The sequence below is a fragment of the Perca fluviatilis genome, chromosome 1 (assembly GCF_010015445.1).
Source record: "Perca fluviatilis chromosome 1, GENO_Pfluv_1.0, whole genome shotgun sequence".
Taxonomy (NCBI): Eukaryota; Metazoa; Chordata; class Actinopteri; order Perciformes; family Percidae; genus Perca; species Perca fluviatilis.
In genome coordinates, this window is record NC_053112.1 from 1,154,403 (window position 1) to 1,181,274 (window position 26,872).

The window sequence follows — 26,872 nt, forward strand, 5'->3', positions numbered from 1 at the left end:
ACAGTAGCCCACTTGAACAGCTTTAAACAGTCTCTCTGTGTCAGTTCTCAGGACTTTAGGAACTGGTTACTGATTGCCTCATACACACTAGTTTTTCTATTTCCTCTGGCTGTTTCACAACAGGGTGTGGACATATCCTGTTTTGTTTTATCAGAGTAGTGTACTTCAGCACACGGCCAGCCCTGAAAGAAGTGTTTCAACTGGCACCGAGCTGTGCACAAACAAGCCCATTAAAGTGGAGCGGCAAGCTGAAGCGCTACTCTGATAAAACAAAACAGAATATGTCCACACCCTATTGTGTAACCCAGTTTTTATTAAAGAACAGTACCTGTATTTGCCCTATCATGTCGTGCACTTTGGGTCCAGAATTCATTATAACAGAAAACAATCTAGGCTTACGTGAGTTTTTAATAATCCAAACAAGGTAAACATCCCAAAAGTAGTAACTGGACTCCACTATGGCATCAAAAGGTCCAAACCAAAGGGACATGTAGAAAACAGGAACAAGCAGGTACACTCGACAACAATGATTACATCACAAGGACTGAACAGAACAGAGGACATTAACACAGGGCCAAACGAGCAGGGAGGGGGCCAACAGGTGAAACGTATTCTGGACAAATCAGACTCAAACAGGAAACAAAGCTAAACCAAGACACATGAAACCAAATACTACAAAATAATACAGGAAGTAAACCAAGCCGAACATACATTCATAAGGATGAGTTCAGGAAAAATAGAACAAATAGGGAAACAGGAATCAATCGAAACACAGAGAAACAGTTAACAAAATAAAACAGGAAATATAAGAGAAACCCACAACCCTAACAAGTTCACCATCATATGATTTACTTAAATGTCCCATGACATGGTGCTCTTTGGATGGTTTTCTATACTATATCTGAAGTCTCTTTCCCGAAATTCAGCCTTGGTGCAGAATTCCAGCCACTAGAGCCAGTCCCACAATGAGCTTTCCTTAGGATGTGCCATTTCTGTGTCTGTAGCTATTGAGGAGGAGAGAGGGGGGGGCACGGTGGAGGGTGGGGGTGTGGCCTTGACCAACTGCCACTTTGCTCATTTGAAAGCCATGATGTCTCTCTCTCTCTCATGGGTTGGCCAAATTCTCTGGGCGGGCAAAGCAGAGAAAGGGGAGGTAACCTTCCAGAACGGCCCATCTGAGCTTTCGTTTTCTCAAAGGCAGAGCAGGATACCCAGGGCTCGGTTTACACCTATCACCATTTCTAGCCACTGTGGGATGTAGGAAAAAAAGCGACCGATTCTACTCTTGCTCAAAAAGCCAGAGTCTTTTAAGAACCACCGGTCACTTCTCAAAGTTTCCCCTTTACTTATTGTGTTCGTTGAAAGGCAGACCAAGAAATGAATACTAAGGATTCGTTCAGTTAAACTATAACAATCTTTAGTAAAATGATATTGCAAACAGATCTTTCATATGCATATGGATCAGCCGCTCCTTCGAGACTTTCTCTCCCTAGCCACCAACAAAGTCTTTCCGGGTCTGACACCGGACCTTCCTTTTCCCTATTCTTTTATTCATCTTCAGGTTCCTCCTTCCGCCATTGCGTGTGGGCCGCCAATTGGTTGGATATCACTCAGACTTTCTGTCTCCGAGAAGATAGAGAAGTTGCGCGCTAGAGATTGTCTGTTCCTTTAAGAGATTTTATTAGGTGCATTCTGTTCCAATTGTTTATTAAACAAATGAGGAGCACTTTTGCTCCACTAAATTTGAACCCGTCTTATCTTACACATGCCAGACAGGAGGAGACAGCGAGGCCATCCCAGGCTACAGCACATTCTTATTCTAAACCAAATATATTTCTACAGGGACCATAGGCACGCTGGGAGAACTCATATTAATGTTAAACACTTGTTTCTTTTTATACAAGCAATGAGGGGCTCAACGGTCCCTGTCACTAAAAGATATTGCTTTTGTAGAGATTTTTTTTTTTACATTTCTGAGGATCTCGTGATGCTGAAAAACTTTTGAAAATTGCAACACGTCAGAACTGGCGAAAATTGCAAATTTCTGCCGGGATTGAGGTCGGGATTGAGGTCGGGATTGAGGTCGGGATTGAGGTCGGGATTGAGGTCGGGATTGAGGTCGGGATTGAGGTCGGGATTGAGGTCGGACTTGGCCAGCGGGATCCATAGCGCTCCTAAACACACACCAGGGGTTGGGATGAGGCAATTTCCATATTTCACCATAACACAGGATGCTGTTGTAAATTAACTTTAAGCTTTCCAATCTGCCCTAAATTGCTGAAGACATCTACATGCCTATATTAAGTCATAGTCATACCTACTGACAGGAAGTTAGTTGTATGTGACACAGGTAATCCGATTAACATGAAATTTACATGAAGTTGTCTACACATGGTATACAGCAACATTACATTTCATTAGTGTATATAGTGTATCTATTGGCACATTGTGGCCACAGGAAGTGGTACAAATCATGTTATTTTATTGCCTGTTTCCCTGATTGCTTGTTTAATGGATTGAATGTTTTATTGCTGATTTTGTAAGGTGACCTTGAGTGTTTAGAAAGGCGCCTATAAATAAAATGCATTATTATTATCATTATTATTATTATAAAATGTACAATACGTCTTTTTCAGTGCCACACACTCGCAAAATAATGTCTAACTCATGCGCACATTGTCTGATTATCCTGGAAATGCACAGCCACACTGACCAGCGCCTCCATCAGTATCCCCGACGCAAATGTGCGAGTACCCATTCACCACTGCTTGCTGCTTTAATTAAAACTGTAATTTCAATCAAATGTTTTCTTTTCTTTCACACCATGTGTAGATATGGCTGCTCTGAGCATTCTGCCATCTAAATATCAGTTTCTGTGCTCCATCTGTCTGGATGTGTTTACTGATCCTGTCAGCACACCATGTGGACACAACTTCTGCAAAAACTGCATCACTGAACACTGGAATACTAGTAGCAGGTGCCTTTGTCCCATGTTTAAGGAGGGTTTTACCACAAGACCTGATTTGAGGGTCAACACTTTGTTCTCTGAGATGGTTGCTCAGTTCAGACAGTCAGCTCAACAGAAAGCCAGCAGCAGCAGCTCAGAGCAACAAGTGTCCAAACTAGGAGAAGTTCCCTGTGACGTCTGCACTGGAACCAAACTGAAGGCCCTGAAGTCCTGCCTGGTGTGTCTGGTCTCCTAATGTGAGACTCAGCTGGAGCCTCATCTGACAATGTCACGCCTGAAAAGCCATCAGCTGATCGACATTGTGGAGTACCTGGAAAGCCGGACGTGTACAAAGCACGATAAATCTCTGGAGCTGTTCTGTAAGACCGACCAGACATGTGTCTGCATGCTCTGCACTGTTTTAGATCACAAGATGCATGATGTTGTTCCTCTGAAAGAAGAATATGAAAGAAAGAAGGCAGAGGTGAAATTCACCAGATGATCCAGCAGAGACGACTAAAGATTCAGGAGATCAAAAACTCAGTCGACCTCAGTGAGGAAGATGCAGACAGAGAGATAGCAGAAGGTGTTCAGGTCTTCCCTTCTCTGAAGGAGTCTGTTGAGAGAGGCCTGAATGAGCTCATTGACACGATCAAAGAGAAGCAGAAAACAACAGAAAAACAGGCCGAAGCTTTCATCAAAGAGCTGGAACAGGAAATCTCTGAGCTGATGAAGAGAAGCACTGAGGTGAAGCAGTTCTCACGCTCTGAAGACCACCTCCATCTTCTCATTACATTATTACATTACATGTCATTTAGCTGACGCTTTTATCCAAAGTGACTTACAATTGCTGTATATGTCAGAGGTTGCACGCCTTTGGAGCAACTAGGGGTTAAGTGTCTTGCTCAGGGACACATTGGTTGATGTATCGCAGTGGGAATTGAACCCAGATCTCTCACACCAAAGTCATGTGTCATATCCACTGCGCCATCACCACCCAGTGTCCAGTCCCTAAACATCCAACAACCTCCCCCCACTAAGGACCGGACAGAGGTCAGTGTCCGTCCATCATCATATGAGGGGACTGTGGTGAAAGCTGTGACTCAGCTAGAGGAGACACTCAGTGAAGAGATGAAGAAGCTGCTTGAAGCCGAGCTGAAGAAGGTCCAGCAGTTTTCAGTGGATGTGACTCTTGATCCTGATACAGCACATCCTAATCTCATCCTGTCTGATGATAGGAAACAAGTGAATCATGGTGATGTGAGGAAGAATCTCCCAGATAACCCGGAGAGATTTTCTTATCGTGTTTGTGTTTTAGGGAAACAGAGTTCCTCTTCAGGCAGATTATACTTTGAGGTTCAAGTTAAAGGAAAGACTGAATGGACTTTAGGAGTGGCCAGAGAGTCGATCAACAGGAAGGGAAGCATCACACTGAACCCTCAGAAAGGTTTCTGGACTACAGCGTTGAGAGATGGAAACGAGTACAAAGCTAATGATGACCCTCCAGTCCTTCTCTCTCTGAAGTCTCCTCCTCAGAAGGTGGGGGTGTTTGTCGATTATGAGGAGGGTCTGGTCTCCTTTTATGACGTAGATACAGCTCTTATCCTCCTTTACGGCTGCTCCTTCACTGAGAAACTCTTCCCATACTTCCATACTGGTAATTATTATGGGGTAAAACTCTGCCCCTCTGATTCTCCATCAGGTAAACTAATCACTGTCTTATACATATTCATTTTTACATTTTTTTACAGTTGCCTGTGGTGACTGTTACATTTATCTTATTATCTTTACAAATTATATGTTGGTAATGAGTAATTGTTATAAGAAAGTGTTCATTACATTAATGTGTTGATTGTGTAATCAGATACACATTTATTTGTATTTGATGTGCAGCCACAGAAAACATATTGCTGAATATTTCATTGTGTAATGAAGCTTCATTTAAGAGTAAGGCCTATTACATCCCATAGTGTCTACAGAACACAGGATGTGTCATTTTACCAGGTATAAAAAGTTAATGGATATTTCTATCTTGTGTGAAAAGTGTTTTGGATAATTACTGGTCACTTTGGCCATTTTTTATTTGTTTCATGAATGAATGTTTTATGAGTCAAAGAAATCTGTAAATATGTGATTGTAGAATAAGAACTAAAATAAAGCAGTTGTTGAACACAAGGCCTGAGTAAGCAGTGACTTGAGCACCAAACACTGAACAGAAAAGCTGGTTTACACACAAGTTGTATTTCAGTCGAGTATGATCTTTATTTATATGGAATTTCGAAAACATTCATGATGTCGAGAATAAAGTTGAACTTTCAGTATTAGTGCCAGGCATAAGAAAAAGAATAAATATTAATTTAAAAAAATGCAATAAAGAAAAATCAATGACTAGGATGAAGTCGAAATAATCACAACAATTTGCAATATTGAAAATAGGTCGAAATATCAGGAACAATGTTGAAAGATCTACCTCCTCTCATTTTGTCCCCTTATTGGTCTTATATGGAAAGTTTTCTTAACATTTAATAGTTATACTAGATATTTCTTGCAGATATCTGCAATAAATATTCAGTATGACAGTTGTTGTGGTCTGTGTCACCATGACATGTAGTTACATTTTTTTAAGGTGCACATTAGACTGCAGCTATCAACACGTACCTACACATGTACCCACAACATAGATCTTGCGCAGGACCATAAATTGGGCTTTAATCTTAGATGAAAATAATATTAGGTTTAAATCATACTCTTCTTAATCAACCTGAGCTGAAGATTTGCATGAATGATCTAACTGTTGAACAAGTCCAAGAGTCCAAAACCACTGGGAGTTATTTTAGATAGTAAATTGTCATGGACAAAACATATAAATAAGATGGTTGATAAGATGGGAAGTGGTGTTTCTGTTGTTAAAAGATCTGCACCATGTTTGTCACAAAGCTAAACCAAAGTGATGATTCAATATTTAATATTGTCTAATATTGACCATTGTTCAGCACTATGGCCTAATACAACTCAAGAAAAAATTACAAAATTGCAAATTGTACAAAACACAGCAGCGAGTATAACTCTCAGGTGTGGATATAGAACAAATGTTGCAATTCACAAATGTTTAGGTTGGTTATTTGTGAAAAACATTACTTTATTCATTATTTGTGTTTTTTAGGAACATTCTTGTAACAATGAAACCATCTATTTTTTTTATAATAATTTAACATTTATTTTAAATATATATGACTATGCCACTAGACATGCCACAAGAGATTACTTTACCAAAAGCAAATGGTTATTTAAAGATCAATGCATGAATGGAATGTACTCCCTGAACAAATTACACAAGAAAGCAAAGAAAATTGATTTCAAAGTTTAATAGATAATCATCTATTGATCAGAGATGTTGAGTAGACACAGAAACTACATTGGTTGAGGTTGAACAAAATGTTTAATTGTGAGAAGTGTCCTGAGAGGGTGAAACAGATGTGATGATAAAATGTTGGTGTAACTGTCTTAAAAATGGTTAAACATGAATGTATGGAATGCCCTGTGAATGCACTGGTAGAGCTTGTGTGTCTTTGTCTGTGTATTTTTATTATTTATTTATTTATTATAGAGTGTTTATGAAATGATGTTATTGTGTGTTTAGTTTTTCTCTTATGATAAACTCCAATCTGAATGTCAGAATGGGAAAGGAAGGTGATCTAACCAACTTTGAGCGTGGCATGGTTGTTGGTGCCAGACGGGCTGGTCTGAGTATTTCACAATCTGCTCAGTTACTGGGATTTTCACGCACAACCATTTCTACAAAGAATGGTCTGAAAAAGGAAAAACATCCAGTATGCTGCAGTCCTGGGGGGGGCGAAAATGCCTTGTTGATGCTAGAGGTCAGAGGAGAGCCGACTGATTCCAGCTGATAGAAGATCAACTTTGACTCAAATATCCACTCGTTACAACCGAGGTCTGCAGGAAAGCATTTGTGAAACAACAAACAACACACAACACGCACAACGTTGGGGCAGATGGGCTACACCAGCAGAACACTCCACCGGGAAATAGGAAAATGAAGCTATAATTTGTACGATCTCACCAAAATTGTACAGTTGAAGCCTGGTCTGATGGGTATCGATTTCTGTTGAGACATTCAGATGGTAAAGTCAGAATTTGGCGTAAACAGAATGAGAACATGGATCCGTCACGCCTTGTTACCACTGGGCAGGCTGCTGGTGGTGGTGTAATGGTGTGGGGGATGCTATCCTCTCAATATGGGCCAACATTTCTAAAGAAAGCTTCCAGCACCTTGTTGAATCAATGCCATTAAAATTAAGGCAGTTCTGAAGGTGAAAGGGGGCAAACACGGTATTAGTAGGGTGTTCCTAATAATTCCTTTAGGCGAGTGTACAACGTCTCCTAAACATGAATAAAATTTCCTTCGGGATGAATAAAATATCTATTTTTTTTTTTTATCTATTATCTATCTATCTATCTATCTATCTCAATATCACATAACTGAAAAGGAGTAGGAAGAAGTTTACTCTTATCTGCTCCTCCATAACTCAAACTATTGAATCATATTCATCATATATATAATAGTCACAAACAGCTTTCCCAATGCTCTAATATACAACCCAAATATCCAATCAGAAATGATTTGAACAACCTTAAATTCATCCTACCAACCGAGCCTTTCATCATCCTGTCCTGTCATCGTGTCCAAGAAGCTGAACCAACTCAAATCAAGTTTATCCCACTTGTCTAACCCAGGCTAAATCAAACAGAGCCATCATCTAAAACTTGGTCCCTGTTGTATTCTAGTGTCTGCTGTTCCTGACATGGCCTTCAAATAAATAAATTCTTTCATTTTGGTTCAGAATTTGATGTACAAAGATTTGTTTATTTTCTGCATAAAAGTAAATAAACATATTTCCAAATACAGTTATCCTTTTTTATAAGCTGTACATCACCATCCAAGCAAGGTTATTATAGTTTCACGTTTTCAATTAGTCCTACAAAAGCCATAACATAAAAAAGACAATAAAAGTTTTATTTTTTATTTTAGTTTTGACTAAACTAAAATGTCATTTATTTAGTGTGTACGGCTGTTGATGTTCTTGTGTTTCTTTACCCTCGTGTTGTCTTCCTGACAGTCATGAAAAACACCTCATTTTAGGAGCTTTATTTAACATTTTGTTTACTGTTTTCAAAATTTTAATCGCTTTTTCTGATATTTTGTTGCTTTCTTTCGACGTTTTTGTCCCTTTTTCTGAAATTTTTGACATTTTCTTGCGGTGTTTTTGATGTTTCTTTTCATAATTTTTGTTGCTTTTCCAAACGTTTTGTCTTTTTTTACATTTTCGGCGCCTATTTCGAGATCCCATATTTTCTGATTATAAAAAACTTTGAAAACGGGTCAAATTTGACCAGAAGACAACATGAGGGTTAAAATAGACTTGTATAAGCCTATATCTTATTATTATTATTATTATAATAATAATAATTATTGATATTATTATTATTATTATTATTGGGGGGGGGTCGGTCGGTGTTGGAGTAATTAGGCTTGGGAGTGTTGTGTGTGTGTGTAGTATTTTCTGTATTATTGTCTTAAAATGAGATGATTCCGTGGTTATCCCTTTAATAAATTAATTAGAAGAAGAGGTTTGGTCTCAGTCTCTCAGTCAGTGGAGATGCACCGTTGAGTTATTCGTGTGTGTGTGTGTGTGTGTGTGTATGTGTGTGTGAGTGTGTTTGTGTGTCTTTGATTTTATAATTCTGGTTTTAGTTTGGCTACTTTGAACTGAATCTCTGTGGTTTGGGTTTAGCTTCCATTGCTAGGCAACAGCCTGGCCACACGTTTAGAATGTTTGTTTACAACTGTGAAAAGGTCTGTTGTGCCATTTGGAAAATGCTTTATCTTCTACACACACTGGATACACACTCCCTTTGGACTCACAATAGGAATACAACTGTAACGTTTAAAGAGGACGTGTAGCAGTCCACCGTCTGGTTGTGTACCTGAACACACCGCAGTGCAGACCACTCACGTCTGGTTGTGTACCTGAACACACCGCAGTGCAGACCGCTCAGAGTCTCCGCCAAAACCCCGGTGGTAAGTAACGTTACAGCTGATCATATTTACACTTTGAACAAAAGGATGGACACTAAACTTCAGCTCTACTCAGGCAAATTAGTGATGGTCAAATGAAGCTTCGCGAACCAGTGTCTTTACTTTCTGAGCTCACTAGATGGCGCTCTCTGTTCAACAAAGGGTTTGAAAACCCATTGAAATGCCATTCATTTAACCTTTTTCTTTGAACAGAGAGCGCCATCTAGTGAGCTCAGAAAGTAAAGACAGTGGTTCGCGAAGCTTCATTTGACCATCACTATCTGTTACTGTTCATAGCAGGACATCTACCTTACCTTATTGTATCTAAAAGGTCTGTTACTGTTCCATAGCAGGACACCTACCTTACCTTATTGTATCTAAAAGGTCTGTTACTGTTCCATAGCAGGACACTTACCTTACCTTATTGTATCTAAAAGGTCTGTTACTGTTCCATAGCAGGACACTTACCTTACATTATTGTATCTAAAAGGTCTGTTACTGTTCCATAGCAGGACACTTACCTTACCTTATTGTATCTAAAAGGTCTGTTACTGTTCCATAGCAGGACACTTACCTTACCTTATTGTATCTAAAAGGTCTGTTACTGTTCCATAGCAGGACACTTACCTTACCTTATTGTATCTAAAGGTCTGTTACTGTTCCATAGCAGGACACCTACCTTACATTATTGTATCTAAAAGGTCTGTTACTGTTCCATAGCAGGGCACTTACCTTACCTTATTGTATCTAAAAGGTTTTTTACTGTTCCATAGCAGGACACTAACCATACCTTATTGTATCTAAAAGACATCATCAGTACTTCATCACATCAAAGATCTCACTAGTGGATAGTTCCCTAAGCATGGGATGTTGAAAACTAATCTTACAACAAGGCACCATTTGTTGCTTCATCTACATTTGTGCTGTTAGTCTACATAACAATGTATGTTTTCCAAAGAGAACAGTCTTCTCAATGTTCAATTAACAGTGTTGTTTTTATTAAAAGAGTCCATTTACAAAAATGTGGGCGGGCGAACTATTTACTGATCGCTTCCAACATCTTGCTTCCTCTGGCTGTTTCACAATAAAAGCTTTCCACCAGAGAACCAGTGGGAGGCTTTTAATGTGAAGCAGCAGAAGGAAATGAAATGTGTGTGTGTAATGAAGTAAGCAGAGCTTTGTTAGCAGTGCTGTTCTTTAATCAAAAGTAGTCTACAATAGTAGTATAACTCAATGTTTTGAGCCACTGCGACAATATTACATTTATTGATTTGTTACATTTTGTTTTACAAAGTTAGGAAAACAGTGATTAAGTTCAGCCTGTTGTTACACGAATAATCTTTCACACAGTAGGCTTGGATCAGCGGTTTCTTTTCTGATTGGCGTACTTGTTGGTTAGATTTGCTTAATTAAAGCATGAGGAGTGTCATTGGTTAGGGTTAGAAAACCAGGACAAGCCAATTAGAGGCAGAGTAGGGCAGGACATTCTTACGCCATCTTTCATGAAATGCTAATTCACTCCACCCATTGCGCAGTAAATTGCTGTCAGCGACTCTCTAATTTCGTTTTCATACAAACATAATATATTGATCACGTTCCCATATGTTAGGCAAGCTAATTAAGGCCCTGACACACCAAGCCTATGGCAACCAACCGTCAGTCTTGTCAATGCGATGTGTCCGACGGCTGTTCCACTGACACCGATTCAACATGTTGAATTGGCGTTGTCGGCTGAACAGCCAATTCATATGATTGGCTGTTGTTACGTGCTCCCTGCCCTGCTTTTTCTTTTCTCTTCGACCCAGGTGTTCCTGATTCTCTGGTCTCTGTGGGTGGCTCCGCCCCTGGGTATAAAAGGCTGGGAGGCTGGAATGCCAGGAGGGCAGTGACTGCAGCAGCTTGGAATGCGTTGTTTCTTTTTGTTAACTTTTGTTATCTTTTCTTTTGTGCTTTTCTTTTTTTGAGGATGGAGGTCTGGTAGTCTAGTTTTCGCTGCTTTGTTTCTGTTAGTTAGTTATCACTTCCTAAGTTAGGGGAAGAAGTTCTGGATCCGACGGCCCTTGATGGGTTGGCTCAGGCTTTTTCCCTTCTTTTGTTCTTTTTGGCCAGACCTCCAGACTCCCATAGTTTTGGTTTAATTAATTGTAGTTAATTTGTGAATAAACTTTGATCTACTTTTACTACCCTCAGGTTTTGTGTTATTAGATGTTGATGGTCACCTTTTAAATAGTGGTTGTTTGTTGTGGCCATAACAGCTGTTCAGCTTGGAAACAAGAGTGAGGAAAACAAACAAAGGACAGTGACACGCACACCCAAGGCTCCCTTCATTTTTCATCTCATCTGATTAATCAAATACACATAGAAGTGTCAAAACTGGTCAAAAATTGCGTTTGAATGTTCCTTCTAAAAACACACAGGTTCGGTATATTAGAATAACTATTTTTGCACAATATGTCTGTCAGATGTAAGATACAACGAGATATACATAATTATTTGTTGCCAGATGAGGGAGAATTTAGTTTCGCAAATTTTTGGTAACAGGTGTATGATGAACCAATGTTGGGTGGGTGAAATTAGCACGCTAACGTTAGCCAACGAGCGAGCAGCCGGCTGTTCGCTTGGTCAACTCTGCTCCAACTGTAAGGAGACTTCTTTGCCGAGAGAACGGATGACAGCCCGGGAGAGGCACAGTCAGGGCTGGACTGGGACAAAAAATTGGCCCTGGCACTTTTGGGCCAGGCGGCCCACACCCACCGTGATTGGTCAGACAGATTCCCTGCAGACAGTCCTCTTAAAATATGCGTGCGTTCCATTAAATGAGTTGCCTAGTGTTCAGCGTTCATGTGATCATTTTGGATCCTTCAAGAGGGGACTCAAGACTTATCTGTTGATCTTACACTTAAATAATTCATTCATTCTTAGAGTTATGATTTGTATATTTATGGTATTTTTATAATTTTTTATTCTTGATATTTGATATTGTATTGTCATTATTTTTATTATTACTATTTTGCTTAATATTGGCATAGCAACTTTAAAAACAGTTTACTGTTAATTTTAACTATTGTAAGATTCATATTTTGTCGCTTTGGACACAAGTGTCTGCTAAATACAATAACCATAACTATAACCCTTCCTAAAAGCTACAAGAGTAGTATATGCCCTGGAAAAGAGCACCAATACAAGAGAAGCGAATTAAGCTATTCAAGGAACGCTGATGCTTGTATCATCACTGATTTTATAGATCCACAGACTCTTCAGCTACCCAACAGGCTAACCGCTAGCATTTTCAATGTGTTAAGCTGTTAGGTTACCAGACAGCCACTAACTTTAATGTTACAGCCAAACTGCTTGTTGTCGTTATGACGTGACACACTCGCGCGAGCGCGCAGAACACACACACACACCACACACACACACACACAACACACACACACACACACACACACACACACACACACACAAACACACACAAACCTTCCTGAGAGTTGTGTTAATTTGCCTACCCTTACCACATCGTCATCTACTCTCTTCCATCTTGTCCTCACTCGCTCTCCCGCCTTCTTCCTGACATTGTTTCTGCTTCTATAGCCAGCCACCTCTCCTCCTTACTTCAGGTAATGCTGATGTTGAAGCAGCTACTACAGCCCCAAACATGTCCGGAATTTTGAGGAATCCGCCTGTAGATTCTTAATCTTTTCTCCTGTAATTTCTCTGCACCTCCCTTGCACTTGGTGGTCGTTTGTCCATTTTAACGTGAATGCTAAACTTCCAGCATAACTATTACAGCTCACGTCTCAGGGCCGGTAGGCGTGGCCATAGTGGGATTCGTAAATTTGCAGCCCCGGAGTGGGGAAAGGGGGTTCCTGGATTTCATTGGGTCAGGCCAGTGCCAATAAAGAAAATTAACCAATGGGCCGCTGTGAGTTCTTTATGGGCCCGCCCGGCCAAAAAATAAAAAAAAAGGCCTATTTATATCGGCGATTCGGCCCAAAAGTCCGTCGGCCCACCGGGAAAATGTCCGGTATGCCAGATGGCCAGTCCAGCCCTGGGCACAGTCCAGTTAGCCATCTCCCAGTACCGCTGTCTCCCGGCGGGGAGTGAAGCAGAGGGACCGTAGGCTCTGTTTGGTTCTGCTGCTGCTAGAGCAAATGCTGTATGTTGTGGGTATCATGGCAAAAGTATCCAGATACCTTGCTGAATGATAAATGGATTACCGCCGCCTGAGTTAACTCCTTGCATGCATGCACGAAACATGTGTAGTACTTATCCGTCGGCTGTAGTCTGTGTGGTGTGTTCCAATGCTAAATTTTGGCCAAGACAAAGGCAACGAGGGCCGACGAGAGGCAACGCCACGGGTGACCGTCGTCTGCAGAAGTTGGCGGCTATTGGCTTGGTGTGTCAGGGCCTTTAGTGATGTCAAGCCTTTAATAACAGTCATCACAGCGAACAAGAACTCAAAAACACAGTAACAAAATACAGCTGGGTTTAAGAAACGTAACAGCTACCTCACTGATGGTTAGAACTAAACAAGCTCTAAAATGGCAATAACCAACAGCAAAAAGCAACATCTGGGTTTTGGGACATGAAACGGAACACTGAAATAATTTTAGAAGTTGGTGCCTTCTGGAAAACGGAGCACTTAAACTACTCAAAAGGCATGATGGGAAATGTGGGCTGTTGCTACAATAAGTAATGCTTAACAGGACAGTTAAGGGACATGTTTCTTTTTCAACAAATAAGTAAAACTGTATTTTGAATAAAATGTTTTGATTTGTTCTCTTCCACACTTCCATGTGTAGATATGGCTGCTGCAAACTACCTACAATCTGAAGATCAGTTTCTGTGCTCGATCTGTCTGGATGTGTTCACGGATCCTGTCAGCACACCATGTGGACACAACTTCTGCAAGAATTGCATCACTGAACACTGGAATACTAGTAACAGGTGCCTTTGTCCCCTGTGTAAGGAGGGTTTTACCACAATACCTGATTTGAGGGTCAACACTTTCATCTCTGAGATGGTCGCTCAGTTCAGACAGTCAGCTCAACAGAAAGCCAGCAGCAGCAGCTCAGAGCAACAAGTGTCCAAACCAGGAGAAGTTCCCTGTGACGTCTGCACTGGAACCAAACTGAAGGCCCTGAAGTCCTGCCTGGTGTGTCTGGTCTCCTACTGTGAGACTCACTTGGAGCCTCATCTGACCATGTCAGGCCTTAAAAGACATCAGCTGATCGACCCTGTGGAGAACCTGGAAGGCAGGATTTGTACAAAGCATGATAAACCTCTGGAGCTCTTCTGTAATCCTCTTTCTGTATCCTGTCTCAAAACAATGCTGAAAAACTAGTCCATGCATTCGTTACTTCTAGACTAGATTACTGCAATTCCTTATTATCAGGTTGCCCAAATAAGTCCCTTAAGACTCTCCAGCTGATCCAGAATGCTGCAGCACGTGTTCTAACGAGAACCAAGAGAAGAGATCATATTTCTCCTGTATTAGCTTCTCTGCATTGGCTTCCTATCTAGGATCGAATTTAAAATCCTCCTCCTGACTTACAAAGCTCTAAATGGTCAAGCACCATCATACCTAGAAAAGCTCTTAGTTCCTTATTGTCCCACTAGAGCACGGGCTCCCGGAATGCTGGCTACTTGTGGTTCCTAGAGTCTCTGGATAGACGGGGCAAACAGGCCCTTCAGCTATCGGTGTCACCAGCTGACCAGCTCAGTCGGGGTAGACACGTCCACCACATTTGTAAGTAAACTGTATCCTTTTACAAAGTTTATAGTTAAGGGAGTGAGGAGTTGCACGTCCACCTAACCCGCCCACCTGCTTTTCCCACTGTATCTTTAGTTTTATATACTGTATAATTAATAATATAGCGAGAGTAGAGGGAGGCAGGCCAGTACAGCCCGATCCGGTTGGGGAGAGTTCTAGCCCGACCAGGCACCTCTCTTTAACCTGCCTCTCTTAGTTATGCTATTATAATTCTAGACTGCAGGGGAGGCTGTTTCCTTCCTATGACACACTGAGCTGCTCTCTCATCTCTACTTGTTACTTTTGTATGCATCCTGTCCCAGAATTGCTTGTTACTAATCTAGCTCTGGGGAGTTTACTCCCGAGTCCTTATGCTTCTTCGCAGAGCTATGCTCTGCGATTCTCTGCAATTCCCGGCCGCATCCTGCTGCGTCCTGCTGCATCCGCCGCATCCACCCATGCTCTGCAGCGCCACGCTACATCCCGCAACGCCCTGCTGTGATGTTCCTATGCACAGAGTAGTCTGGATCTGGTATAGGGGACTGCACTACTCAGTGTGACACGATGTGCCCTGCTATGACATGAACTTCCACGATAACCTTCAAAGTCACTGTGACCTCTAATGTGACTATTATCACCACTGTTCATCACACCCTCAACCGGCCCGTCAGACACCGCCTACCAAGAGTCTGGGTCTGCCGAGGTTTCTTCCTAAAAGGGAGTTTTTCCTTGCCACTGTCGCGATAGCCACTGCTAATGCTTGCTCTTGAGGGAATTACTGTAATTGTTGGGGTTTTGGAAATTATAGAGTGTGGTCTAGACCTACTCTATCTGTAAAGTGTCTCGAGATAACTTTTGTTATGATTTGATACTATAAATAAAATTGAATTGAATTGAATTGTAAGACCGACCAGACATGTGTCTGCATACTCTGCAATGTTTTAGATCACAAGAAGCATGATGTTGTTCCTCTGAAAGAAGAATATGAAAGAAAGAAGGCAGAGGTGAAATTCACCAGATGATCCAGAAGAGATGACAAAGATTCAGGAGATCAAAAACTCAGTTGACCTCAGTGAGGAAGATGCAGACAGAGAGATAGCAGAAGGTGTTCAGGTCTTCACTTCTCTGAAGGAGTCTGTTGAGAGAGGCCTGAATGAACTCATCAACACGATCAAAGAGAAGCAGAAAACAACAGAAAAACAGGCCGAAGCTTTCATCAAAGAGCTGGAACAGGAAATCTCTGAGCTGATGAAGAGAAGCACTGAGGTGGAGCAGGTGTTACGCTCTGAAGACCACCTCCATCTTCTCCAGAGTGTCCAGTCCCTAAACATCCAACAACCTCCACCCACCAACTACTGGACAGAAGTCAGCGTCCATCCATCATCATATGAGGGGACTGTGGTGAAAGCTGTGGCTCAGCTGGAGGAGACACTCTGTAAAGAGATGAAGAAGTGGCTCGCTGAGTCTGAGCTGAAGAGGGTCCAGCAGTATGCAGTGGATGTGACTCTTGATCCTGATACAGCATCTCCTTATCTCATCCTGTCTGATGATGGGAAACAAGTGAATCTTGGTGATGTAGAGAAGAATCTCCCAGACAACCCAGAGAGATTTTCTAAGTGTGTTAATGTTTTAGGAAAGCAGAGTGTCTCTTCAGACAGATTTTACTTTGAGGTTCAAGTTAAAGGAAAGATTGGGATTTAGGAGTGGCCAGAGAGTCGATCAACAGGAAGGAAGACATCACACTGAGTCCTCAGAAAGGTTACTGGACTATATGGTTGAGAAATACAAATGACTACAAAGCTAATGATTCTCCTCCCGTCCTTCTCTCTTTGAAGTCTCCTCCTCAGAAGGTGGGGGTGTTTGTGGATTATGAGGAGGGTCTAGTCTCCTTTTTTGACGTAGATGCTGCAGCTCTTATCTACTCCTTTACTGGCTGCTCCTTCACTGAGAAACTCTTCCCATTCTTCAGTCCTGGTCTTAATGATGGTGGTAAAAACTCTGCCCCTCTGATCATCTCTCCTGTCAGAGTAAACTAATCACTGATCTCATTTCAGGTATTGATTTATTTTCAATAAATGGAACAAAAAAGTACATATTCATATATTTTACATCTTACTTTCTACAGAATCTGTTTCCTTTGGTGACTGATTTACACTTTATTCCATTTATCATATGGTTAAATGGGCAGCAATTATTTGCAAATTGAATCAAACTTCATCTTGACATATTTGGTGTCTTTAGAAAACTGATTTCTTCTGGAAGTTACAATAAATGTCTGTAGGTTTAACAGAGGTTTAAATAGATATTGTCCACATAAAGTATGTTATGATGCATCAAATGAATGTGTTGATTGTGTAATCAGATACACATTTATTTGTATTCGATGTGCAGCCACAGAAAACATATTGCTGAATATTTCATTGTGTCATGAAGCTTCATTTAAGAGTAAGGCCTATTACATCCCATAGTGTCTACAGAACACAGTATGTGTCGTTGTTATACCGGGTATAACAAGTTAATGGATGTTTCTATCTTGTGTGAAGTGTGTTTTGGATAATTACTGGTCACTTTGGCCATTTTTTATTTGTTTCATGAATTATGTTAGATGTTGTACAGTATGAGTCAAAGGAATCTATAAATATATGATTGTAGAATGAAAACTGTTAAATAAAGTAGTTGTTGAACACAAGGCCTGAGTAAGCAGTGACTTAAGCACTGGAGGAAATATACAGTAAGCAGAGCTTTTTTTAGTAGTGCTGTTCTTTAATAAAAACTGGTCTACACAACAGGATGTGGACATATTCTAATAAAATCTATTGCAGAAAATATCTAGTCTGGTTACTAAATGTTAAAACAGCCACTTGTACAATGTAGTTTTGACTAGTACAGTCAAAGTTGTAGATATATTGAAAACAATTGCTACAAGTAAGAATGTTATTGTGGATATCTTTAATTAGCATTCTGACTAGTTAGAATATAATTTTGACTAGGAGAAATGCTATTATAAATATCTAAAAAGTAATTACAGATAGGAGTGTGGTTCGATTAAATGTTAAACCAGCCTGCTATAGTATCTTAGACATATTTCCTGTTTTCATCTATAGTTGTTCTGCAGTTTCTTCTTGCGGGTAACGTCTGAAAATAACAATAACTTTAGTTTTCTACGTTGTGAGTTGACATTTTGTCGGCCAACACATTAGCAAGATATTCGAAAGCACAGCAACGGATTTTTTTTTTTAAGGAAACTGCGTAGTTTTAATGCAGACGCAACAACTCTGACATTGTTTTATTTAACTTTTATTCAGAGTGTGGTGACTTTCGCCATCCAGTGCTGGGGGGGTCTTTATGTCTAGAATAGGAACATGCTGGACAAGGTAACTAAAATGTGCAGGAAATTTACCGGATCCAATGTTAAAAGCATCTCCAACCTCACAGAACAGTATACCCTCAATCTGGCTCTGAGGATTTTGGATGATCCATCCAACCACTTTTTTCAGAGTTTCCCCCCCTCCCTTCTGGACGTAGTTTTCGAATGCCCCTAACAAAAACCATACGTGCCATTATATCATTTGTGCCGAGGCGCACTCAGTTACTGAACAGATCACACAGAGGCACATAGAAATTTGATATTGGTCAGTATTGATTATTTATTAATTATTTATTAAATCATTTTAGGTATTAGGTATTGGATTGATGACTGCATGTCACCACCTTTGCTGCGTTGTTGTCGTTGTTTATGTTTTGTTATCTGTATTGTCTAAGTCTTCATTGTTGTTTGATGTTTGGTGTGCTGTTTATGGTTGTTTACTGTTGTTTACTGTTTTATTGTTGTATGTCCTTAATGTTTAATGTGACTCCCTTGAGTGTAAAACAAATTTCCCTCTGGACAATAAAGGTTTCATTCATTCATTCATTTAAACTCTGAACATTTCTTGAAAGCTGACAGCCTTCCTCATGTCCGAGTAGGTCTCCATGACTCCCTGCTACACTGCAGCAGCAACAACAGACCTCCATGTAGATCACTAACTGGTGTTGTGACACAGAACGACCACTAGATAAATCATAACACAAAGGAATGATGAGACAAAGTTACTGTACTTTTGCCACGCTGACCACCAAAACAATCTAAATTGCTGCAGCCTTTTTCAGTTTAGTGTGATGATTTTTGTTGCGATTAAAATGAATCAGTTTTTGAACATAAGGCCTGAGTGAGCAGTGACTTGAGCACCAAACACTGAACAGAAAAGCTGGTTTACACACTTTATTTATATTGATTTTCGAAAACATTCATAATGTCGAGAATAAAGTTGCACTTTCTGTGTTAGTGCCAGGCATAAGAAAAAGAATAAATATTATTGAAAAAATTTTCATAAAGAAAAATCAATGACTTGAATAAATGATCAAAACAAATTGTAATACTGAAAATAGTTTGAAATATCAGGAACGTTGAAGGATCTACCTCCTCTTATTTTGTTCCCTTATTGGTCTCATGTGGAAACATTGCCTGTTTTAGTGTGTTTACAGAGTGTCTTTACGGAGCCCATCACAGATAGAACAAATATTATTGCGTGGCCTCAAGTTATTATTTCGTGGCGTACTGTAGCCTATATGCAGTGTTGGGGAGTAACGGAATACATGTAACGGCGTTACGTATTCAGAATACAAATTATGAGTAACTGTATTCCATTACAGTTACAATTTAAATAGTTGGTATTTAGAATACAGTTACATTGTTGAAATCAATGGATTACATGACGATACTTATCTGTTTCACGAGTTTATTCACTCTGACTAAATTAAGGCAACTCTATGCATTTTCCAGAAGCCCCGATATGAAATCGAAAAAAATAGCTATTTGCGTGATCAGTCACAATGGAGTCGGAACCGGCACGACAGAGCCAGGACAGGAATAAGTTTCTATCTTGGAAATTCAAACAGCATTTCACATTAAAGAACGAGCAGGGAGAATGAAATATAACTGTGCATTGCAGCCTCTGCAACCAGCAACCAACCTCCTTTCAGCATCCAAATTACTCCACCTCCAACCTGAAGAAGCATCTTAAAGTAAACCAATTTTTTTAATTAGCCAGGTGTAGTCGTCTGCTGTAGTTTTACTGGTAACCTTGCTTTTTTAACATTGACGTGCAACTTTACATTCTCCTACGTGCTGATTTACTAGCTGCAGAGCCGTTTAAAGACTGACTAGCCCCGTTTGACACGCTAGCTAACGTTAGCTAAAATTAGCTCGTGGTAGCAAGACTGCGGTTAGATTTTTGTAGTATGCAGTTCGGGACTACCAATACAATAATCTATCTGCTTGTTCAGGTACACATTCAGCTAGTTGGAATAAAAAGAACACACCATTATAGGCCTGTTTAGTAAGCTGGATGTGATAGCTGCATTCCTACACTTATAAAACGCAATTCAATGTGGAAGTAATCCTGAAGTAATCAAAGTATTCAGAATACGTTACTCAGATTGAGTAACGTAACGGAATACGTTACAAATTACATTTGTGGCCATGTATTCTGTATTCTGTAACGAAATATGTTTTGAAAGTATCCTTCCCAACACTGCCTATATGGAAAATGCTGCATTTTCAGAGGACTTGTTAATGCTTACTGCGCAATCATCAAGTAGTTTCTGGTGTTTTCTGAAGTAGCCTGTGTAATGAGGACGTTCCCTGTCTGTGCAATCAATGCAGTTATTTTCTGCAAATTATTTTGCTGATCAAAACACTGAAGACGAGTTCCTCTCTTTGCTTGGCAGGACACGCAGCGTCTCAGCTGAGAACGGGACTGATACAGACAGACAGACAAACACAGACAGACAGAGAGACAGACAGATACCGACAGACAGAGAGACAGAGAGACAGACAGACAGAGGGACTCATTCAGACAGACAGACAGACAGAGAGATTGAAACATACAGACAGACAGACACACAGACAGACAGAGAGACAGACGGACATAATGAGGGACTGATACAGACAGAGAGACAGACATACGGAGAGACAGAGTTACTGGTACAGACAGACAGACAGACACATATGCGCGGGAAGTGGTGGTGAAGCTTTAAAACTGCGATGACAAAATGATAGCTTAAAATGTATTTACAGTATTGAATCAAGAGGCGTGTGCGGAGACCACAGCGACTTCCTAAGTTTCTGAAAGTACAGCGACGCTTCCACACAATGCTTCTGTTCATGGAGTCATGTGAATCAGCAGGACTGAGACCTGACGGGGTGAATATGGCAATAATAACCATTAAGTCTTAATGAAGGCAGGAGCTGCAGGTTAACGACAGCGCTTCCTGCCTGAGCGAGTGTGTGTTCGAAGAGAAATAAACACCCTAGCTTCGAGCCCCGAGCCCCCCAGGTTCCACACAGTGTCCAACACAGAAAACGTCCAAAAATGACAGAGAGAGCCCTCTGAGGTGTTACAGCAGACCGGTACTTTGTCTCTGGTGAACATTTTGGATGATCTGGATATTTAGGGTCTCATGGCAGAGTTTATCAGCCGAACTCCAGAGCGCAAATCTACGTTTGGTTTACCAAAATCATCGTAAGGTAGAGTCTTACATATCTGCGTCTTTTTCCTGCAGCCGTGCAGGCCCAGATGGTAGCCTATTAGCCTGACGTGGTCCTACTCAGATTCTTGTCAGAATGTGAGTCTGAAACCTCTCCATTGGGCTGTGATTATGGGGCATGTTCCAACCGAACCAGGAAAAAAAATGCCTCTGCATTCATTGGATAGACCTCCAACCAATCAGAGCAACGGAACTCAACACTGTGTATCGTCTCCATAGCAACCACTCTTTGCACAATGCATTCGTTCTAACTTCCGACTTTTAGACTTTTTTGAAGCTGGATATATCATTTGTTTCTTGTAAATATAAATGTGGATAACGTTAGTGATAGTGACATGCTCGCTACAGTCGCATTTCTAGAGATGAATCGGCGAAAACACTTTTATTTCTCTGATTCACGGCTTTGTTCTAGCGCCGGCGCTCCCTCTCTTCAGTCTCTCTCCATCTCTCTCCACCATATAACGCTCTCTCTCTTCAGTCTCTCTCTATCTCTCTCTCAGGTATGGCCCTGAGGAGAGGTCTTGGGTGTCAGCCAGTAACATACTGGACCCTGATCTCATTCGTGACTTTTTCCGGTTGCACCCGGAGGTTCCTGGGCCGTCCGGTGTCGGCCTTTGAGGGGGGGGTACTGTCACGTTCCGCTCCTGTGTCACGTTTGTGTTTTGTTTTTGATTCGTTTTTGTTTCGGGTTATGTTCACATTCCTGTTTTATTGTGAAGGTTCCCTGTTTCTTCTTGTGTTGTCTGTTTACTTACTGTTGTCAGTGATTGTTTATTCCCACCCTAATGTTTTGCACCTGTGTCTCATTGTCCTTTCTGTTTAGTGTATTTAAGTTCGGTCTTCCCCTTACCCCAGTGCGAGATTGTCTGCTTCCCCTGTGTACAGCCTTCGAGCGTTATTTCCTAGTGTGCTTATCTGTTTGTTTATTCCTTGGATTTCAACTTCTGCCTGTGTTTGGATTTTCCCTTTTGCCTGCCACTTTTGGATACCTTTGCCTGAGAGTTTATTCTGACTTTTTGCAATAAACATTTGCAAATACGTACCTGAGTTGTGTATTGTGGGTCCATACGTTTGTGTGCCTGATACATTGTCATCTAGAAAACAGATAGTGGTGCATCGAGCTCCTTGTTTTAACAAACATTTTGATTATGCATGTATTGCTAATAATATATAATTTACATTGGTTGCACTATATAAATAACATTTTAGTTAATATGCACGCATTCACACAAATATTTAGATGGGCCTACTTTTTTAATCGCTGGTTGTTGGAGATGGCTGTGAGGTAGGCCCTATGTTGGGATATAGTTTGTACGCACCGTCAGCTCAGCTGTACTTCATGGAAGGGATGGGCGAGTGAGTTTTTAAAAGGAGACAGAGGCAGAGTGGTCTGCAGAATACAGAGCCTGTGTAACATAGTATCTTTAGACTCTACGTGGACCGTGGACCCCCCCTCAGCACCCCAGCACCCCCTGCCGAAAATATCTTCCCGCGTCTCTGGACAGACAGAGGGACTGATACAGAAAGACAGACAGACAGACAGACAGACAGACAGACAGACAGACAGAGCTGAATTCAGCAGATGATCCAGAAGAGAAGACTGAAGAGATAAAAGTGATGAAGTGCAGCTCAGGTCTTGTGTTGAAAACTGTTTTACACATCAGACACAGGTACTGGTCTTAGTATTCCAGTGTTCAGTGATACATTTTTTGCAGAAGTTGTGACCACATGATGTGTTGACAGGATCAGTGAACACATCCTGACAGATGGAGCACAGAAACTGATCTTCGGATGGCAGAATACTCACAGCAGCCATATAGTGTTTTCAGGTACACAATCAGACGCTGGACAGCTGCACGTCCTCTTTAAACGTTAAAGTTGTATTCCTGTTGTGAGTCCAAAGCAAGTGTGTATCCAGTGTGTGTAGAAGATAAAGCATTTTCCAAATGGCAGCACAACAGCACTTTTCTACGGTGGCCCTGAGAGGCCACAGCATGCAACAATAAGACAACACATGCAACTAAACCACAGCACGCACTAATAAGACAACACATGCAACTAAACCAAAGCACGCAACAATAAGCATTGCAATGCGTGCTGTGGTTTATTTGCATGTGTTGTCTTATTGTTGCGTGCTGTGGTTTAGTTGCATGTGTTGTCTTATTGTTGCGTGCTGTGGTTTAGTTGCATGTGTTGTCTTATTGTTGCGTGCTGTGGCCTCTCAGGGCCACCGTACTTTTCACAGTTGTAAAGAAACATTCTAAACATAGCTGTTGCCTAGCAATAGAAGCTAAACCCAAACCACAGAGATTCAGTTCAAAGTAGCCAAACTAAAACCAGAACTATAAAATCAAAGACTCACAAACACAAACACACACACACACAAATAACTCAACGGTGCATCTCCCATAATGATATTATGAATGAATAAACTGCTCTGGGAACTTAATCCCACATTATAAGTTATTCTCACTTTATAATTGTGCTTAAATATTATTTTATAAATCTGTCAAATGCATGCAGACTGACTGAGAGACTGAGACCAAACCTCTTCTTTTAGTTCATTTATAAAAGGGATAACCAGGGAATCATCTCATTTTAAGACAATAATACAGAAAATACTAAACACACACACACACACACACACACACACACACACACACACAACACTCCCAAGTCTAATTACTCCAACACTGACCTAAAACGACGTGTTTTTCATGGCTGTCGGGAAGACAACACGAGGGTAAAGAAACACAAGAACATCAACAGCTGTACACACAAAATAGATGACATTGAAAAGTCAGCTTAGTATAGCTTATAAAAAAGGTTTACCGTATTTGGAAATATGTTTATTTACTTTTATGCAGAAAAAGAAAACATCTTTGTACAGCAAAGTCTGAGCTAAAATGAAAGCATGTATTTATTTGAAGGCCATGACAGGAACAGCAGACACTAGAATACAACAGGGAACAAGTTCTAGATGATGGCTCAGTTTGATTTAGCCTGGGTTAGACAAGTGGGATAAACTTGATTTGAGTTGGTTCAGCTTCTTGGACATGATTACAGGACAGGATGATAAAAGGCTCGGTTGGTAGGATGAATTTAAGGTTGTTCAAATCATTTCTGATTGGATATTTGGGTTGTATATTAGAGCATTGGGAAAGCTGTTTGTGACTGTTATATATATGATGAATATGATTCAATAGTTTGAGTTATGGAGGAGCAGATAAGAGTAAACTTCTTCCTACTCCTTTTCAGTTATGTGATATTGAGATAGATAGATAGATAGATAGATAGATAGATAGATAGATAGATAGATAGATATTTTATTCATCCCGAAGGAAATTTTATTCACGTTTATGAGACGTTGTACACTCGCCTAAAGGATTATTAGGAACACCATACTAAGACCGTGTTTGACCCCCTTTCACCTTCAGAACTGCCTTAATTTTAATGGCATTGATTCAACAAGGTGCTGGAAGCTTTCTTTAGAAATGTTGGCCCATATTGAGAGGATAGCATCCCCCACACCATTACACCACCACCACCAGCCTGCCCAGTGGTAACAAGGCGTGACGGATCCATGTTCTCATTCTGTTTACGCCAAATTCTGACTTTACCATCTGAATTTCTCAACAGAAATCGAGACTCATCAGACCAGGCTTCAACTGTCCAATTTTGGTGAGCTCGTACAAATTATAGCTTCATTTTCCTATTTCCTGGTGGAGTGTTCTGCTGGTGTAGCCCATCTGCCCCAATGTTGTGCGTGTTGTGGCTTCACAAATGCTTTGCTGCAGACCTCGGTTGTAACGAGTGGATATTTGAGTCAAAGTTGATCTTCTATCAGCTTGAATCAGTCAGCCCATTCTCCTCTGACCTCTAGCATCAACAAGGCATTTTCACCCACAGGACTGCCGCATACTGGATGTTTTTCCTTTTTCAGACCATTCTTTGTAGAAATGGTTGTGCGTGAAAATCCCAGTAACTGAGCAGATTGTGAAATACTCAGACCAGCCCGTCTGGCACCAACAACCTTCCTTTCCCATTCTGACATTCAGTTTGGAGTTCATCATAAGAGAAAAACTAAACACACAATAACATAATTTCATAAACACTCTATAATAATGACAAAATACACAGACAAAGACACACATATGTACCATGTGTACCAGTGCAGTCACAGGGCATTCCATACATTCATGTTTAACCATTTTTAAGACAGTTACACCAACATTTTATCATCACCTCTGTTTCACCCTCTCAGGACACTTCTCACATTTAAACATTTTGTTCAAACTCAACCAAAGTAGTTTCTTTGTCTACTCAACATCTCTGATCAATAGATGATTCTTAACTAAACTTTTAAATATAATTTTTCTGCTTTCTTGTGTAATTTGTTCAGGGAGTACATTCCATTCTTGCATTGATCTATAAATGACCATTTACTTTTGGCAATTCTTGTGGCATGTCTAGTGGCATAGTCATATATATTTAAAATAAATGTTAAATTATGATTAAAAATAGATGCTTTCTTTGTTACAAGAATGTTCCTAAAAAATTTAAATAATGAATAAACTAATCCGTTTTTTAACAGATAACCAACTTAAACATTTGTGAATTGCAACATTTGTTCTATATCCACACCTGAGAGTTATACGCACTGCTGTGTTTTGTACAATTTGCAATTTTGTAATTTTTTCTTGAGTTGTATTAGGCCACAGTGCTGAACAATAGACACTATTAGACAATATTAAATATTGAATCCCCACTTTAGTTGAGCTTTGTGACAAACATGGTGCAGGTCTTTTAACAACAGAAATACCACTTCCCATCTTATCAACCATCTTATTTATATGTTTTGTCCATGACAACTTACTATCTCAAAAAACATCCCAGAGGTTTTGGACTCTTGGACCTGTTCAACAGTTAGATCATTTATGCAAATCTTCAGCTCAGGTTGATTAGGAAGAGTATGATCTAAACCTAATATTATTTTCATCTTTAAAAGATTAAAGCCTAATTTATTTTCCTGCGTAAGATCTATGTTGTGGGTACATGTGTATGTACGTGTTGATAGCTGCAGTCTGAAAAAAATGGAGCTACATGTCAGGGTGACACAGACCACAACAACTGTGATACTGGATATGTATTGCAGATATCTGCAAGAAATATCTAGTCTATTACATGTTAAGAAAACTTTCCATATAAGACCGATAAGGGAACAAAATGAGAGGAGGTAGATCTTTGAACATTGTTCCTGATATTTCGACCTATTTTCAATATTGCAAATTTTTGTGGTTATTTCGACTTCATCCTAGTCATTGATTTTTCTTAATTGCATTTTTTAAAATTAATATTTATTATTTTTCTTATGCCTGGCACTAATACTGAAAGTTCAACTTTATTCTCGACATCATGAATGTTTTCGAAATTCACTATAAATAAAGATCATCCTCGACTGAAATACAACTTGTATTGTGTGTGTAAA

The 26,872-nt window shown here is 40.3% G+C and overlaps 1 protein-coding gene across 1 annotated transcript in view; it reads left to right on the top strand.

Moving 5' to 3' along the window:
- LOC120566383 (probable E3 ubiquitin-protein ligase TRIML1) overlaps positions 1–16,863 on the top strand; it is a 33,188-nt gene extending 16,325 nt beyond the window's left edge. The window contains 5 exon segments of the mRNA XM_039812780.1: positions 13,847–14,075; positions 14,112–14,355; positions 15,702–15,814; positions 15,816–16,480; positions 16,483–16,863. Coding sequence (XP_039668714.1) covers positions 13,847–14,075; positions 14,112–14,355; positions 15,702–15,814; positions 15,816–16,480; positions 16,483–16,832 — 1,601 coding nt within the window. The 3' untranslated portion in view covers positions 16,833–16,863.
- The last annotated feature ends 10,009 nt before the right edge of the window (positions 16,864–26,872 follow it).